The sequence below is a fragment of the Bos indicus genome, chromosome 24 (genome assembly GCF_029378745.1).
Source record: "Bos indicus isolate NIAB-ARS_2022 breed Sahiwal x Tharparkar chromosome 24, NIAB-ARS_B.indTharparkar_mat_pri_1.0, whole genome shotgun sequence".
Classification (NCBI taxonomy): domain Eukaryota; kingdom Metazoa; phylum Chordata; class Mammalia; order Artiodactyla; family Bovidae; genus Bos; species Bos indicus.
The window spans coordinates 42,527,254-42,543,359 of NC_091783.1; the positions used below are offsets into that span (position 1 = coordinate 42,527,254).

At 49.1% G+C, this 16,106-nt stretch overlaps 1 protein-coding gene and 1 long non-coding RNA gene across 4 annotated transcripts; one reads left to right on the plus strand and one right to left on the minus strand.

Moving 5' to 3' along the window:
• Nucleotides 1-2,337: 2,337 nt before the first annotated feature.
• Nucleotides 2,338-3,447, minus strand: LOC139179458 (uncharacterized). The gene is made up of 2 exons (XR_011563831.1): nucleotides 3,318-3,447; nucleotides 2,338-3,171 (listed from the first exon to the last, which is right to left on the minus strand). It is a non-coding gene; the product is annotated as an uncharacterized lncRNA (long non-coding RNA).
• A 36-nt stretch (nucleotides 3,448-3,483) lies between these two features.
• Nucleotides 3,484-15,643, plus strand: NAPG (NSF attachment protein gamma). Of its 3 annotated transcripts, none has more exons than XM_070778955.1 (12): nucleotides 3,484-3,641; nucleotides 5,503-5,570; nucleotides 7,270-7,378; nucleotides 8,162-8,179; nucleotides 8,842-8,872; nucleotides 9,838-9,947; nucleotides 10,055-10,121; nucleotides 10,395-10,465; nucleotides 11,555-11,633; nucleotides 12,520-12,599; nucleotides 13,041-13,170; nucleotides 13,551-15,643. In XM_070778955.1, the coding sequence occupies exons 1-12, from the start codon at nucleotides 3,586-3,588 to the stop codon at nucleotides 13,692-13,694; spliced, it is 963 nt and encodes a 320-aa protein (XP_070635056.1). In that variant the 5' UTR covers nucleotides 3,484-3,585; the 3' UTR covers nucleotides 13,695-15,643. The 3 variants fall into 3 exon arrangements, with proteins under 3 accessions (XP_070635056.1, XP_019842337.1, XP_070635057.1); XM_019986778.2 differs by having other exon boundaries at nucleotides 7,270-7,354; XM_070778956.1 differs by lacking the exon at nucleotides 3,484-3,641 and adding an exon at nucleotides 3,802-4,026.
• Nucleotides 15,644-16,106: the final 463 nt, after the last annotated feature.

Genomic DNA, 16,106 nt, shown 5'->3' on the forward strand with positions numbered 1-16,106 from the left:
AGGGGACGACAGAGGATGAGATGGCTGGATGACATCACTGACTCGATGGACGTGAGTCTGGGTGAACTCCGGGAGTTGGTGATGGACAGGGAGGCCTGGCGTGCTGCGATTCATGGGGTCGCAAAGAGTCAGACACAACTGAGCGACTGATCTGATCTGATCTGATTCAAAGGGAACAAGGGACTTCCCTGGTGGTCAGTGGTTAAGACACCGAGCTTCCAGTGCAGGGGGAACAGGTGCAATCTCTGATTAGGGAACTAAGATCCTGCATGCCACGCTGTGCAGATTTTTCTCTGTCTTGAGTGATGCTCATCAAGAGGACTGTGCTGGTTCAAGCACCTGCGAAAGTGACTTATTGTTGGACATCAATACTGTAGATCTTCCCAGCTCTACTGCACTCAGAGCTCTTGGGCAGCACTGCATAACTTACCTACAACATAGTGAGGGCATCGCTTTTATGTGGAAAGTCCAGTAAGAAAGCAAAACCGAATTTGACCCTGTCATCCAAAGTCATCTCTTTTGTTTGGGAACTTCCAGGTTGTAAAAGTACGTGCAGGTGGTGCCACCTGGTGTTCTTAGGCAGAATTGCAGGACACACAGCCCACAGGCCTCTGACTGCAGAGCCTGAGAGAGACAGGTGGGAGAGAGCCACTTGACAGCCTTCAATCAAACCTAGTAAACTCTCAAGTCCAACTTTCAAATTATTAGTGAAATTTCAAAAAAGCTCCATATGTAGTAAAGTGCACTGTGATTTTTTCTTTAAAAACATTTGGAAATCTATAATCCGTCCATGCACCCAAATGGGCGTAATGTGAGTTATTATTAATACAGTACAGTTGACCCTTAAACAACATGGGATGAATTGTGTGGGTCCACTTATATGCGGGTTGCTCAGTAAATATATTGTGAAATTTGGGGGGGATTTTCAACAATTTGAAAAGCTCACAGATGAACTGCATGGACTAGAAATATTGAAAAAATTAAAAGTGTATCATGAATGTATAAGATATCTGTAGACACTATTCTCCCCTTATATAGGTATAAGGGGAGTGATATTTAATATAAAATTAATGATGTTATTTTCTTACTGCCTTATAGTTTTATTTTCAAAAAAGCACATGACTGTACAGTATGCTTGTCCTGTAATTGAAGAAAAAGCCTATCATCAACAGATGAGTATTATTTAAAAGTATAACAATGCTCCTATTATTGTATTATTAATATAATACTGTATGCCATAAAAGTTTTAAAACAATTCACTCATGATTATGTAGGCTGGGTTACCAAGCAGCAATTGTATGGATGCTGCTGCTGCTGCAAGTCGCTTCAGTCATGTCCAACTCTGTGCGACCCCATAGACGGCAGCCCATCAGGCTCCCCCATCTTTGGGATTCTCCAGGCAAGAACACTGGAGTGGGTTGCCATTTCCTTCTCCAATGCATGAAAGTTAAAAGTGAAAGTGAAGTCACTCAGTCGTGTCCAACTCTTAGCGACCCCATGGACTGCAGCCTACCAGGCTCCTCCATCCATGGGATTTTCCAGGCAAGAGTACTGGAGTGGGGTGCCATTGCCTTCTCCGATGGATGATGCTAGGCGACCATAAAACATCCGTATTTCTGCTTCTTCGTTATCAACACATCAATTATTATCCTGTAACTCTTTCGACCCCATGGACTGTAGACTGCCAGGCTCCTCTATCCATGGAATTCTCCAGGCAAGAATACTGGAGTGGGTTGCCATTCCCTTCTCCAGGGCATCTTCCTGACCCAGGGACAGAACCTGTGTCTCCTACATCACAGGCAGGTTCTTTTCCATCTGAGCCACCAGGGAAACCCCCAAATAAATATGAATTTCTTTTTTGCATTAGCTTTTCATCTTTGACATCCAGTGTTAGTAATACTTGTAACAACTACAGCACTTATACCACATGAGACAATTTTGATGTAGGTTTTCGTGGTCTTATCATTTAGCTGCTAGGTCCTGTCTGACTCTTTTGTGACCCCATGGACCAGGTTCCTCTGTCCAGTGGGATTTCCCAGGCAAGAATACGGGAGTGGGTTGCCATTTTGCTCCTCCAGGGCATCTTCCTGACCCAGGGATCAAACCTGCGTCTGGGTGGATTCTTTACCACAGAGGCACCAGGGAAGCCCCGTTTGATGTAGGTCCTGACAGACGATTCATCTTGCAAACAGACCAGGTAAAGTTATGTCAGTAAATACAGCATAGGACTGTAAGTGTATTTTCTCTTCCTTTTGATTTTCTTAATAGTATTTTCTTTTCTCTAGCTCACTTTATTATAAGAATCGAGTACATAATACATATAACATACAAAATATGTTAACTGTTTATGTTTCCGGTAAGGTCTCTAGTCAACAGTGTTTATTTGCTAATTTTTATTAAACAAGAAGAGTCGGAAGGTAGGGAGACAGGAAGATTCTGTTGGGAGTTCTGAGGGGGTTGGGGTGTGAACAGCCATCCAGGTGAGTGGGCGCGCGGCGTGACCGGGAAAATGCAGAGTCGCTCCGCAGCTCTAGAGGCCTCCTGGAGGTTTGTGAGCAGTAATTAGGTGGCAGTCGTGTCAGCACCTGCTTTGTTTTCCTCCAGTCCCTTCAACTCCCTTCCGGAGTCGCTGGGGGGCGCTGGGGGTTCCCCAGACGAGGAGAAAGGAGGCGCAGAGGGCGGGGGGTGGGGTGCCGGGACCCCGGAGAAGCTAGTGATTGAGCCCAGAATTCACGCTGGGTAAAGGGGGACGCTAACAAGAGCAGCGGGAAGGGAACGGAGAGTTCGGCGAAGGTGAAGAATTGTCGGAGCTGCAAGGGCAGCAAGAGGTAAAGGGCTGCCTGAACTGACCCGAGAGGCACAGTGCCTAGCTACTGGTTACCAGTGACTAGCGAGGTCCGGGTGTGGCTCCGGGACAGGTATCTAGATGGTGGGTGGAGACGGAGAGGAAGCAAGGGCCTCGCGGGAGTCACCTGCGGACGCTGGAACCACCGTGAGTAGTGGGTCGGCAGCTGGTTTGCTAGTATTTCTGCGAAACCCTCGCCCCTGACTTTAGCCGGCTCGCACCGATGAGCATAGGCCCGTGGTTACCGGACAGTGACCCGGATGGACAGTCAGGTTGGCAGATTGACTGACAGACGTTTGGCGGAGATGTAGAGCGAATGATCCAGACTGTTCGGGCAGAAGAACGAAAGGAACAGATCGCAGCGCCCACGCGCGTTCTAGGGAGAGGGAGGCGTGGGGCCCGGCCTGTCGCACTCTCTGCCGACCTGCCGTGGTTAGAACCGCACCTGATACATAACAGGTGCTCAACACACCTGAGCTCAACCCCGGCAATGGATGCCCGAACCTCCTTCTCTATCCACTGCGCCTGCGCGAGAGCCTCGCGTGCGACCATTCCGCGCGCTCTGCGCCTGCACAACGTCTGCCTGCATAGCGCCTGCGCGGCTGCCGGGCCGCTTCGCTGCGCTAGGTTTGAGCCCTGCGAGCCCCGGTAGCACGGCGGCGGCGCCATCCCGGCCTCCTCGGCGTTCCCACGCCCACTCGGCGGGCTCTCGGCCTCCACGTCAGGGCCGCGCCGCGGAGATGGCGGCTCAGAAGATAAACGAGGGGCTGGAACACCTGGCCAAAGCAGAGAAATAGTGAGTGAGGGGCTCAGCGCGGCCTTGGGCGAGCGCCGGGGTCGGCGCCTCCTAGGCCAGTCTGAGTCAGCACCGGGTTGGGGGCGCTGCCGCGGGGGCGGAGCCGGGCGGGCGGGGTGGGGTCGCCGCGCCCCGGAAGCGCTGCCCTCCGCCGCCGGAAGTGGTCGTGCCTGGAGTAGTGGGGGCGCCGACGGGTCCGAGTACATCTCTCTGCATCTTCGAGCGGATGCTCCTGGTTCCTGTCTCGTTGGGCAGCTACCTGGCCCAACTATGTTTTAAAATCTCTAGCTTTTCTCAAGTGTAGCAACAAGACGACTTAATGGATATGTCTTGTCTTTGGTGGGATTTTAAAAGTTATGTTATGGTGGACATTGGGGCTTCCCAGGTAACTCAATGATAAAGAATCCATCTGACAGGGCTGGAGACGGGGTTTCGATCCCTGGGTCAGGAAGATCCCCTGGATAAGGGAATGGCAATCCACTCCGGTGTTCTTGCCTGGAAAATCCAATCGACAGAGGAACCTGGCCGGCTACAGTCTATGGGGTCACAGAGAGTCGGACACGACTGAGCGCGCGCGCACACACACACGGTGGAAAACATAACGAGGACCTCGGGGTAGGGGTGGAGATTAGAATTTTGCTTTATTGCGATGCTTTCTCAGTTTTGTGGATTAGAGTAGACAGGCTGCATTTTAACCATTTAAGCTTGAGAGTTGTTTACAAATTTGAATCTTACAGCAGAATTACACAAACATAAACTTTATATTTATTTGGCCAAGTTAAAAGGAACACAAGAAAGGGTGGACGTCTGCAGGCTATAGGGGCTTCCCCCTCTCTCAGTTAAGGTGCCCCCTCCCCGATTCCGTGGCTTTCACTAACTGAATTCAGAATTTAAGACGGTATTTATTTAGCAATTCTTATGCACACCCAAGTTTGACAGTCACAGGGTTAGTTTAAGTTGTAACTCGGAAGTTACAGAAAGCATCACGGAAAGGACAAGGAGATGTGGCCTCGGGATTGGTCGTCCTGTGGTCCTGGAGAGCAGCTGCTCTCGTTCTCCAGTCCTGCTGTCCTCCTCCTGTTGCCCTGCCCTCTCTGGTGGCCCGTCCTGGCCACTGCAGCTCATTGCAGCCTTCCTGCTGCTGCCCTCTGTCGCTCTGAGAGTTTGTCTTCAGCAGTCTTCTGGCTTCGCTCTGCAGTCTCCTTGGAGCATCTTAACTGGGCGCTGGTGTGGCCCGTCGATGGCTCAGGTCATCTGTGCCTCTGCTGAGCTGCAGTCTCAGGAATCCAGCCACTCACTGCGGTGCCTCGACTGTCCCAGTCATCTGTGCCTCTGCTGAGCTGCAGTCTCAGGAATCCAGCCGCTCACTGCGGTGCCTCGACTGTCCCAGTCATCTGTGCCTCTGCTGAGCTGCAGTCTCGGGAATCCAGCAGCTCACTGCGGTGCCTCGACTGTCCCAGGCTTTAGTGCGCCACAGGGCTTGTTACACCCTGGATGCTGCTGATGGTACCCTGTTTCCGGTTCAGCAGGGCCGGGGCAGGCTTAACAATTCATACATTTCTAGCGAGCTAGCAGCAAATACTGGCACTGCTCGTCTGGGGACCAGGCAGTGATTACCTCAACTCTCCTTGGATGTTATGTAGACATTTCAGAAGGGGGAGACTGTGTCTGTGACAGTGGGAGGGAAAGGGATGAAGTGTGTAGTTACCAGGAAATTTGGACGGAGGTAGACTAATGGAGACTTTCCAGTTGATGGTTTCCCTCCCTCTCTATTTACAGACCTACAAGGTCCTTACAAGCAGGGTTCTGACTTAAGAATGTGGTTGGTAACTTCTGTTAACTGTATCTTCCTTTCATTTAGCCTGAAAACTGGTTTTTTGAAATGGAAGCCGGATTATGACAGCGCCGCTTCTGAGTATGGAAAAGCAGGTATTTGTGACAGTTGCCCTGCCACCCGCAGTGTGTTATGTTGATCTTGGCATAATTCTCACTCTTAGTGCTTCCTATAGCATCTTAGTTGTTAGAAAAAAACAGCCAAAGACCTGCCCAGACCCTGTGCTTTTCTAGGTGCTGTTTGCAGGTGTCTCGAGTGCCGAGTTGCAAACCTAGCTGCCTCCCTCGCCCATGAGGGCAGAATGTGGGGTGGGCGCAGCTGTGGGCTTTCAGCATCATTAGTGTGTTCTTGAACTGCAGTCAGTTCATACTATATACTTCCAGGAGTTTTGTCATACTTTTCTCCCAGCTGTTTCTGAATAAAGACTTTTTTGGTTCACTTTGTAAAGCACGTAAGCCTCGTTCTCAGCAGTTGTGCACGGCGCGTGTTAGACTCTTATTCTTTACAGCCTTGCTTGGAGATGTGCTGATAGGTTTTTATCCAATGTTAAGTTTATAGGCATATTTTAATATCTTTATTTGCGTATAAGTTAAAAGCATCCTGAAATTTCCAACAGAAAGAGAACTTATTAAGAATTCAGCATTTTCAGTTATGGAATGACAGCTTTCAGCGTATCTCTGATGATTTTGGATATAAAGCATAGTACAATTTTGAAATAGGCTGAACACATTTTATTGTGTGTTTCTGCAGTGGTTGTGATCACATGTGGTAGCCTTGGGTAGAAACCACCTAAGAAATCTGCTTTTGGCAGACTTTAGTTTCAGTATATCACCAGGAAGAAAGAAGTCAGGAAAATTGAAACTAATCAGCGCAATGTAGGATATAGTTTCTAGAGAATAATTATTAAAATAATTACAGATTCACATGTTACATGGGTTTTATGGACACTTCATACAAGAATGTTTTTGTAACTGGAGAGCATGACATTTTGCAGATCTCCTCCATGAGAGAAATTTAACATGGAACTGTTATATATGCATTTGAGACCATTTCTGCTTTCAGAAATAAGTACTTCAAGTCAGATTTTCCCGTTAAAACATTGTTTGTTTTCTTTAAGGGTTTATGCAAGATACATTTCATCAGTAAAGTTTTATGACAGCAAAATGTAGAAATTCAGGGATGAAATGGTTTGTTGTTTATTTTCAGCATTTTATTAAAGATAACTTTAAGAGTGTTTTTAGCAAGTGATGTTTTCTTAAAGCAGTATACTTTTCACTTATTTGTAAGCAACACTTCATGAGCTTTCCAAAGTCTATAAGATAGTATTTAAAGATTGTGCTAAAAAAGATTATAAAAATATTGAGTGTGCTTATTGGACTTCAGTTTCAAAATAATTTAAACGATAGAATAAGCTTTAACTGAGTACTGTTTCTGTTGTTAACTGTGAAACTGGTGAGGGAAGGAGCTGTCTTTGTGACGCCGCCTGTTGTTTGCGTTGTTGCTTGATTGATGTGATTTAGGTTCCTCAAAGTGTACGTGCTGGTGTTAGAAAGACTTAAAAAAAAACTTTTGAAAATACTTGTAGATTATTGATAATCAAAAAAGTTATAAGAAAATGGCTTAGAAAAAAGTAGTATTTATAGTTTTATGAAATTTCCTAAGTATTTGATTAAGTGTTAAGTTTATATTCTAATACCTTACTTATCATACAGATTTCGGTAGTGATTCATTTGAGGTTTTTTTTTTTTAAATGATGGAAATAGAAAAATCTGTTTTTATTTTCCTCTATTTCAGCTGTTGCTTTTAAGAATGCCAAGCAGTTTGAGCAAGCAAAAGACGCCTGCCTGAAGGAAGCTGTGGCCCATGAGAACAACAGGGCGTATCTTTTCACCCTTTGGAAATGGTTATGAGTTTGCTGCCTTTGGGGTACAGTGCTGTTAGCTTAGAAGCCTCTTAGAGCAACTCTGCATGTCTGAACTCTGAAGGTGATTTATGGAGACTTGATCGTGATCCACACTGCTTTGCAGAGCTGCCTTTGAGAGTTTATTGATTCTGGATTTGCTCGATGATGGTTTTACTTGGGATGAAATGAGGGAGATGGAAGAGACAGGCGCTGAAAAGCAAAGAGGTGGTGCAGGTAGACAGAGTGGCCGCTGTATAACTATTTTCAAAGTGTAGTCTTCCTTGGGTATTTGAAATAAAATTTTTAAGTAGTTGAAAACAAATTTTCCTGAGGTATTTTATAATCTTACTGACTAAAAAATGTTTTACCTCACATGTAAGTAATGGTTATAGTAGTCTTGCGTTTTTAGTAAAACATCAGGTTAATGCATAATAGAAGTAGCTTAAAAATCTGTGTGGTGTCTTGTCAGTGTTTTTGTCAGTTGCATAGTTTTTATGTAATTGCCTGACATCCTCAGGCATTAAATGACCTCTTTACCTGGTTGACTCCGGGAGATGGTGATGGACAGGGAGGCCTGGCGTGCTGCGATTCATGGGGTCGCAAAGAGTCGGACACGACTGAGCGACTGAACTGACTGAAACTGACTTACCTGCTTTGTGGGGTTTGCCATTTTGAACAGATTGGAGCAGTGATTTAGTTAGCCTTGCTTTTTAAAATAATGGATCTTTAGAAACTGTTTTTTTTTTTTTTTTCCCTTAATTGTGCGTTATTACATCTATTCAGCCTTTTTCATGCTGCCAAGTAAGTAAATTTCTTCTATGTGTTCATGTATTTGTAGGTTATTATGTTTTAAGTGTTGCTGCTTTCCCTTAGGTCAGTAAATTTTTCCTAGTTATAAGCCCAGAAATAGTGCATTCATGTGTACTGCTGTAAATAAAATAGTGCTTTATATTTGTTTCAGTCTTCACCTGAACCTTAAAGATGAAGTCACTCCTCACTAAGATATTCAGTGTTTAAATCACCATCATATTTTTAGAACCATTTTGTTTAGTAACCTGTGAAAAAGCAAGTGAGTTAGAAACCCTGTTTTTCCCCTCTTTCTTAATATAGCTACTGGTGCCTGTTCAGAGAAGCAGAAAATTTTCTTTTGCTTCTGAGGAGAAAAAAATATTTGTTTCAAAACTTGGATTTAGGTTTGTCAGGTAGAAAGTCATTTAGCTTCTGTGAGCAATCAGTTAATTTTGCATTGGCAAAGAGAATTCTCTTTACCTTAGATGCCTGCTGTTTCTAAGGCATTGTTGCCCACATAGATAAATGGAAGAAAAATTTTGTTGTGTCGTAACAAGGGCCTAAAGTAAGTATGTATTGCCTGAGCCAGTTTAGACTGATGCAACTTCTCGTATCTGGTAGGGGGTTTCTCCTCCCTTCAGGATCTCATCTGAGAACTTGTATTCTCTCTGCAGAGCATACGAGCAAGCCGGCATGATGCTGAAGGTCAGTGACGTTGGGGTACATCTGCCCTGTAGGTAAAATGAGTTACAGTGTGTAGTCTTAAGGACGAGACCACCAAGTGTGATGTCCTCAACGATTTGTCAGCTTAGTGAAGGATGAATGGGCAGGTTTGAAAACAAGCCATGCAAGGTCAGCATGGAGACACAGCACGTCAGCCTAGAGTAGATAACACCTGTAAACTTTACACCTTGCTTTTTCATGATTTTTTCCAGTTTTTAAAAAAGGTTTGGATTGGGGATGCTAGATGTATGGCTCATGTGATGCTGAGACTCAGTTTACTAGTAAGATATGTAGAGTTACTCTGTTGACGGCACTCAGAGTAAGAGGGCTGCAAGCACAAGTGCACACAGGGGGATGGCTGAAATGGAGGAGGCAGGCCTGGACGTGCCGGGGGTGGGGAGAAATGCAGCTTCCAGGAGGGGGTAGGTCCCCACAGCTGCCACTCTGCCCCGCTCGCCAGTGCCGTGTGGGGGCATGAGCCTGCTGATGCTTTTGATATTTTAATATATGAAGCCACCAACAGATCTTCTGTGGACGTGTCTGATTATGAGATGTGAATGGTTAAAGCGCAGTGACCTTGGAAATGAGACCCAGCCCTCGGGCTCCTGGTTTGTGGCCTGGTTTGCACAGGCCTTGTGTATAGCAGGCACTCATGAGTATTCCAGGAACTGTAGCTGCTCAGGAAACACTGAAGAGCAAGTGGGCTTCTCCGTTTGCGTAGTTTCTCTGAAACCCTGTGAAGGACTGGGCTCTGCAGGATCAATTGGTGTGTTTCTGGTTTGGCTGAAGGAAGCCTGATGGGGAGGGTGACCTTGCGAAGGCGTTTCATTTTCAGTATGTGTATTGTGTCTTGTTTTGGGTCTTTTGCCTTCTTCAGTTTCAGATTGTTAACTCTATATTTCTTAATTCATGCATTTACTGCTTTGTGCCCTATTGTATGGCTAAAGGAGATGCAGAAACTCCCGGAGGCTGTTCAGCTGATCGAGAAGGCCAGCATGATGTACCTGGAGAATGGCACCCCGGACACGGCCGCCATGGCCCTGGAGCGGGCTGGGAAGTGAGTGTGGACAGGGGCTCCGCCTGGGAGTCTTTTTGTTTTGATGAAGTCCGGTGCAAACAAGTTTTCTGTTTCATGTATAAGTCAGATATTCTTATTTCATTTAGGCTGATAGAGAATGTAGATCCAGAAAAGGCTGTGCAGTTATATCAGCAGACAGCCAATGTGTTTGAAGTAAGTGAATTTGTTTCCTCTACGTAGACTTAGAATCTTTAGTTTCGTGAGAAACACAGCGGCTACTTTGAAAGCTCCCCTGAGCTCACAAGTGAGCTTTTCTTCTGGGAGCATTGAGATGGGTTCTAGTGGCTTTGGTGTCACTGCCCCCGCTTCCCCTCCCCCATCCCCTCCCCCTATCCAGTGCGGTTACTTTTTAATCAAATCATTGTTGGGGGAGGAGAAAAATTCCTGCCTTAAAGCCGCCCACACACTCTTCTCTTGGATCCACAGAATGAAGAGCGCCTGCGGCAGGCTGTCGAACTCCTGGGGAAAGCCTCCCGGCTGCTGGTGCGTGGGCGCAGGTACGTCTCACACCGCTGTGCTCCTGTGACCTGTGACCTCCAGGCCATGTTTAGGCAAGGGCTTGTCGATCGTTTGGGTGCAACCTGGGGCGCACCAGGCCCATAAGACAGCAGCACATTGGGTTAAACATTGAAAGATCCACTGCTGCTCTAAGTGCCGTCCCAACATGCGTTGGGGCCTTGTTGGTTAAGACCTGGCTCGGCTGCTCTATGGCTGTCTGGTCTCTTACCTGGGGAGGGGAGGTCGCAATGTCTCTGGGGGACAAGTATCTGTAGTGCTCACCCAGGAACGTGGACAGGTTCCTGACAGCCGGACAGTGTCATCACACAGGTTGTTTACTGTTTTATCCTTCAGACTTAGGACCCACAGCATGAGTAGCTGGATCCCAGATAACTAGGATCCTGTGGAATTTCCCTGTTTTTTACTTCACTGCAGTTTAAGCTTAGTAACCTATCTCCATTATTAATAAAGTTGTGCAGAGGAGAGTGTGTGCGAGTGGACAGGAGAAGGTGACTGTTGAGGATCGTGGTGTCGAGCAGGACGTTTGCTCACCTCTCCCTGTCTGCCCACTCTGTGGCCCCCTGGCCCCAGTCACTGCCTGTTTTGGGCCCCAGGAGCTGTCAGGGCCTGATGAGGCTGGGGTGGGCACTCGAGGGTGCAGACACGGTGGGGGTCGTCCTTACAGCAGCCAGTGCTCCTGGGGCGTCTGCACGGACTTCCAGGGAAGGAGAGGGCTCTGCGATGGTGGAGTCAGGCCTGTCTCTCCAGGGCTTCTCACAGCTGCTCTCAGAGCAGCTAGTTGAATCTGATGGATGCTCATTATTGGATGGTCCTTACAGACCCGACTGCCATATGAAGCAGCCTGTCCTGAAGTCCTCTCGCTCTGTCTGCTGGGGGTCGAGGAGGGAAAGTCAGATGCAGTAGTTACACCGACTGCATGGAGCTCTCGGAGGGCACGGGGCAGTGGCTAACGGGCCCGATGCCACCTTCATTTCTCTAGAACCTGTGATGTCAGACACATCACACCATGGTCTCTGCTGTGGGGCACTTAGACCTGCCTTGTTCAGCATTTCTTGTTTTGTTTTCAGGTTTGATGAGGCGGCAATCTCTATTCAGAAAGAAAAAAACATTTATAAGGAAATTGAGAATTATCCAACTTGTTATAAGGTATGCTTTCAAAGTGCTTAGTTTTGGCTTTTCCTTGAATCATATTGATGTAACTATGCCTGAGACTGTGTTCCATGAACATTTGTTAATTTTTTAAAATGATACCTTCTGGACTTCTGTTTTTGGCTGAGATGGAGTGATCCTACTGTTGCCTCTCCCTGCTGGTCAACAGCCAGCACTGCTGGGCAGAGCACAGGAGACAGTGCCCTGAGGACTCTGAGCATTGAGCGGGTGTGAAGGCTTCTGACTTCATATCCCCTCTTCCTCTTAGCTTCAAGAGAGGCACCCCCCATCTTCTAAACAGAGGGTCTGGGGAAGAGGCCCCCATAGAAACCCTGTCTCTCTAGCCGGAGGAGCTAGGGAAAGGGGCCCAGAGAGGAGGGCTGCAGGAGGGGGCTCCCGAGTGTGTGTGCATGTGTGTTTCGGGGGTTCGCCAGGCCCGGAGCAGAGGGGCTGAACTAAGACCAGAGCCGCTGCCCAGGAAGCAGACCGAATGTGTGGCCTGAGCCTGGGCTGGTGGGCGGGTCGGTGCAGGGGCCAGGAGCCAGTGACTGGACAGAGGGAGCCAGGAAGACGTGACGGTTGTCAGAGAAGAGACCCAGGTGTTGGCGTCAGCATATCTAGACCGTAAAGTGGCTGTGACAGCTGCTCCATGCGACCAAGGGCAGCACTGGTGGAGTTGTAGATAGAGGGGCTGGTTTAATAGAAACTATAAATGAACGAAATGAGAGTTTTAGAGCTGAAACAGAAGGTCTGAAACACAGTGGTGGATGGGCTTCATCTGAAAATGGAGATGAATGTCAGATGCAAACCAAGTTACGTTCCAGGTGTCGTGGAGTCGATTCCGTGTGGATGTGAACCTGGCCTAACCCCTCTTCTGTTTCAGAAAACAATCGCCCAGGTCTTGGTGCACCTGCACAGAAACGACTATGTGGCGGCCGAGCGCTGTGTCCGCGAGAGCTACAGGTGAGGCCCGGCCGTGCGCCTGCTCTGCTGGAACGGGTGCCCTGCCTTCAGAGGCGGGGCTTTTGTTTTCTGTGAAGTTCAGGACAGGGCGAGTACATGGCGAGCCTTTCAGCTTTTGCAGCAGGGTTTTTATGAGTTGGGTTCTTGGCTGGGTTTCTCTCCTGGTGCTTCTGTGGAAGTGAGTGACTTGAGTAATTTTGTGATATTTGCCATATAAGAAAAAAAGAGGAAGTCCTCAGGTGTATGTTTCAGGAAGGTCAGGATAAGGGGTTTCCTCACAGGTGATGTTTAAACTGAGCAGCCTGAGGCCAGGCCCCCCGACACTGGGCCCCAGGTCCTCTGCTGGTAACCATCCTGGGTGTGATCTGCGCTTGTACGTGGTCAGACCTGTGCTTGGGGGTGGGTGTGCAAGGCCCAGCACCCATGTGCGTGTACCGGCAGCATCCCCGGCTTCAATGGCAGCGAGGACTGCGCTGCCCTGGAGCAGCTCCTGGAGGGCTACGACCAGCAAGACCAGGACCAGGTGGCCGAGGTGTGCAACTCGCCGCTGTTCAAGTACATGGACAACGATGTAAGTGCCCACCCTGCCCCCTGCCCTGCCCTCCTGTCCCCTTCCCTGAGGCCGATGCTCAGAGAGGAGGCTCGCAGGGTGCACGTTGAGCAGGTATACTGTGGGGACACCCCCTGCTCGGTCTGCGGGTCCCCCTCCAGGTCACTGACTGAGTGAGTTTCTGTCAGGCTCACGGGGTCTTGGGGCCCCTCAGGCAGTGGCCACACTGGTCGAGCCCCCGCCCTGCGGCCCAGCAGTGTTGGGTTTTATGGCGGTATTTCCCTCTGAGTGGTGTCCAGGTTTCCAGGGGGCAGAGACCAGGACCTGGCGCACAGGTGAGAGCTGTGGTATCGAAGGTCAGGCCCAGACGTCCAGTCTGAGCTGCGCTTTGTCATTGACAGTACGCAAAGCTGGGCCTGAGCCTGGTGGTCCCAGGAGGCGGCGTCAAGAAGAAGGCAGCAGCTCCCCCACAGGCCAAGCCTGAAGGCACCGCTGCCCCCGCCGCTGAGGAGGAGGAGGATGAGTACGCAGGGGGGCTGTGCTAGGCTCGGCCCTGCCTGCATGACTCACCCCCGGATTCCACGGAGGACAGCCAGACTCACAGGGTCCTGGCTCTGATGCTGTAAGACAAGTCTTGTTCCTGGTTCCCGGACCACTGCCCTGCCCGCTGCCTGGAAGCATTTCCTTTCTTTCCCTGACAAGAGCTCTTCTCAGACACCAGCAGGAATTAATAGAGAAACATCCCATCATGTCATAGTGTAGTTGATTTTAAAATTGGCAAACCCATTTCTCGACAGACTTGTTCTAAACAAAAGGGGTCACACGCATGGGCAGTCTTTGCTCTTGGGCTCGTGTCATTTGTTAGAGAAATTGTTTGCATTTTATTTCGTAATTGCTGCTAAAAGTGAAGTTTACTGGTTAAACAAAGTAATATTGTAAACATTTGTTTTCATAAGGAGATTTATGCCCTGTGATAATTAGAGACACTTAAGTTATTAAACCCTCAGATGGAGTGTGGGCCAGGAGGCTGTTCTGAGCCTTACGACGTTACTTCTCCCAGAACAAGACGCACCTGGAGGGTCGTGTGGGTACCTGAACGTTTTGACGGTGGCGTGTCCCAGGGGCCCTGTGCACGTCTGCAGTTCTCCCTGGACCGTGGGCATTCCCTCCTGAAGCTCAGCGACGGTCTCCTCACCTGCCAGGCTGTTGGCTGGCCTCAGTCCCACAGACCTGTCCTCTCCCTGAGGACCTCGGCTCAACGTGGAGGCGCTCTCCGTAAACCTCCCGCGTGTGGCTGAGAGAGCAGGACTGGCTTCACATGTGGGGTGCTGATGTGTGGTTCCTTCCCGGCCTCTCCTGATGGGTTGTCTTCAAGGTGTTCTTTGCCTGAGCTCAGCCCTCTCTCCTGGTGGGAAGAAGCCCAGACCCTGCAGTGCAGCTGATGCCACCCACCTGGCCTCCTGGGCTCGGGTCTGCTGGCTTCTCGGGGACATAGAGGTGGTATCATGGGAGGTCAAGGTCACCCTGAGCTCTGGGAGAGTCCAGGGAGTGTCCTTGCAGGGGTGGGTGGGTGGTAGATGGACTCTTTCTGGAAGGTCCGGGTCAGAACACTAACGAACATCCTCCTCGAGTGCCCCCCACCCCCAACCTGGCACCCACATGGTCTGTGGGCAGTGGCTCCTTCCAGCCCTTGTTTGGGGACACTGGTTTCAGTAGCGTCTGTGCTCAGTGACGTGTTAATAGTGCACACTTGTCCTTGCTGCTGTGCCCTCCACATCCAGCCACCCTCCAGGAGTCACCTTAACGTGCATTTGAGCTCATTCACAGCCATCCCAGCAGATTCGGCCACACCTAGAAGATGCTCTCAACTGCATTGTGTAGACTGTTATCCAGTGCAGCCTTGGAAGAAAGGCTTCACTTCTACTCTTTTCCTTCACAATAATAGAACAAAAATGCGTACTGAGCCAGGGGTCCTGCAGGGCTTGGGGGCTTGGGGAGTGGGCCTCCCAGTGCAGGGGGCTGGAACCCGGGCATCCCTGACTACCACCACCCCACCCCACGGGTTATGGTGTGTACGGGGCAGGTGGCTGTTCCCCTGACATCAGGGGGGGCTTCCTGTCTGGGGTCTGGCGAGAAGTGTCTCCTCTTCCTGCTCACAGAAGCTGTTCTCCTTGGGGGTGCTCAGGAGCAGGGAGTGGTGGTCACAGCAGGGAAAGGTGTTCTGAGCTCATGTGGTCCCTTTCCTGGAGAGGGTCCACGTGCACGTTCTCAGAGCCCAGCAGTCCCTGTGCTGTCCTGTGTGAGTGAACCAGTCTGCAGAGTCTAATATATTGAACTTAACTGTACATATGCAGCGTGTGGTATTTGTGTATGAAACTGTGCTTTATTCCTGTTTTTTTTTCCAGCTTTGATGAATAATATTAAATGTTATGGAAATGCCGATTATTGCTTCTATGGGAAGATAATTACAAAAATAAAATCTGAAACCATGCAAGTGTGGTTGTTCTTTTTATTATATTTTATGCTTGACTTGTTTCCTTTTTCCAAAGATACGTCCTCAGCTACTGCCAGGCGCCCAACTGTGCCAGACGGCACACTGCTAGACAGCAGTGTGTGTTCTGTTAAGTGGTGCTCCTGGGGGTCCTGAGGCCCCATCTGGAGGATACTGTGAACTCTGGGAGCTTTTCAGAGTGCCCGTCACCAGTGACTGTCAGACCGTGCTCTCTGGCCTCGGGGAGGTGGGAGCCTTCAGCACACTTCAGTATACCAGGAGAGTAATTCTTTCATTAAGTGAGGAGGTAAGAAAACCAAAGTGAAGAGGTTGGCGTTTAATACCTGGTGTGCACTTTGGTTACCTGTGGATTCACATGATATCGCTCAGATGTTCCCTGAGTGCGGATTGTGGAAGCCCTCTATGTAATGCGGGCCCTGCCCTCCTGAGGGTGGGGTTCGGTGGG

What these genes read in the sequence shown, in the direction of transcription:
- NAPG (XM_070778955.1), top strand. Translation starts at nt 3,586, where the DNA reads ATGGCGGCTCAGAAGATAAACGAGGGGCTGGAACACCTGGCCAAAGCA. An exon ending in CTGGCCAAAGCAGAGAAATA is followed by an intron (nt 3,642 to 5,502) that starts GTGAGTGAGGGG and finishes CCTTTCATTTAG; the next exon opens with CCTGAAAACTGGTTTTTTGA. An exon ending in TCAAGTACATGGACAACGAT is followed by an intron (nt 13,171 to 13,550) that starts GTAAGTGCCCAC and finishes TGTCATTGACAG; the next exon opens with TACGCAAAGCTGGGCCTGAG.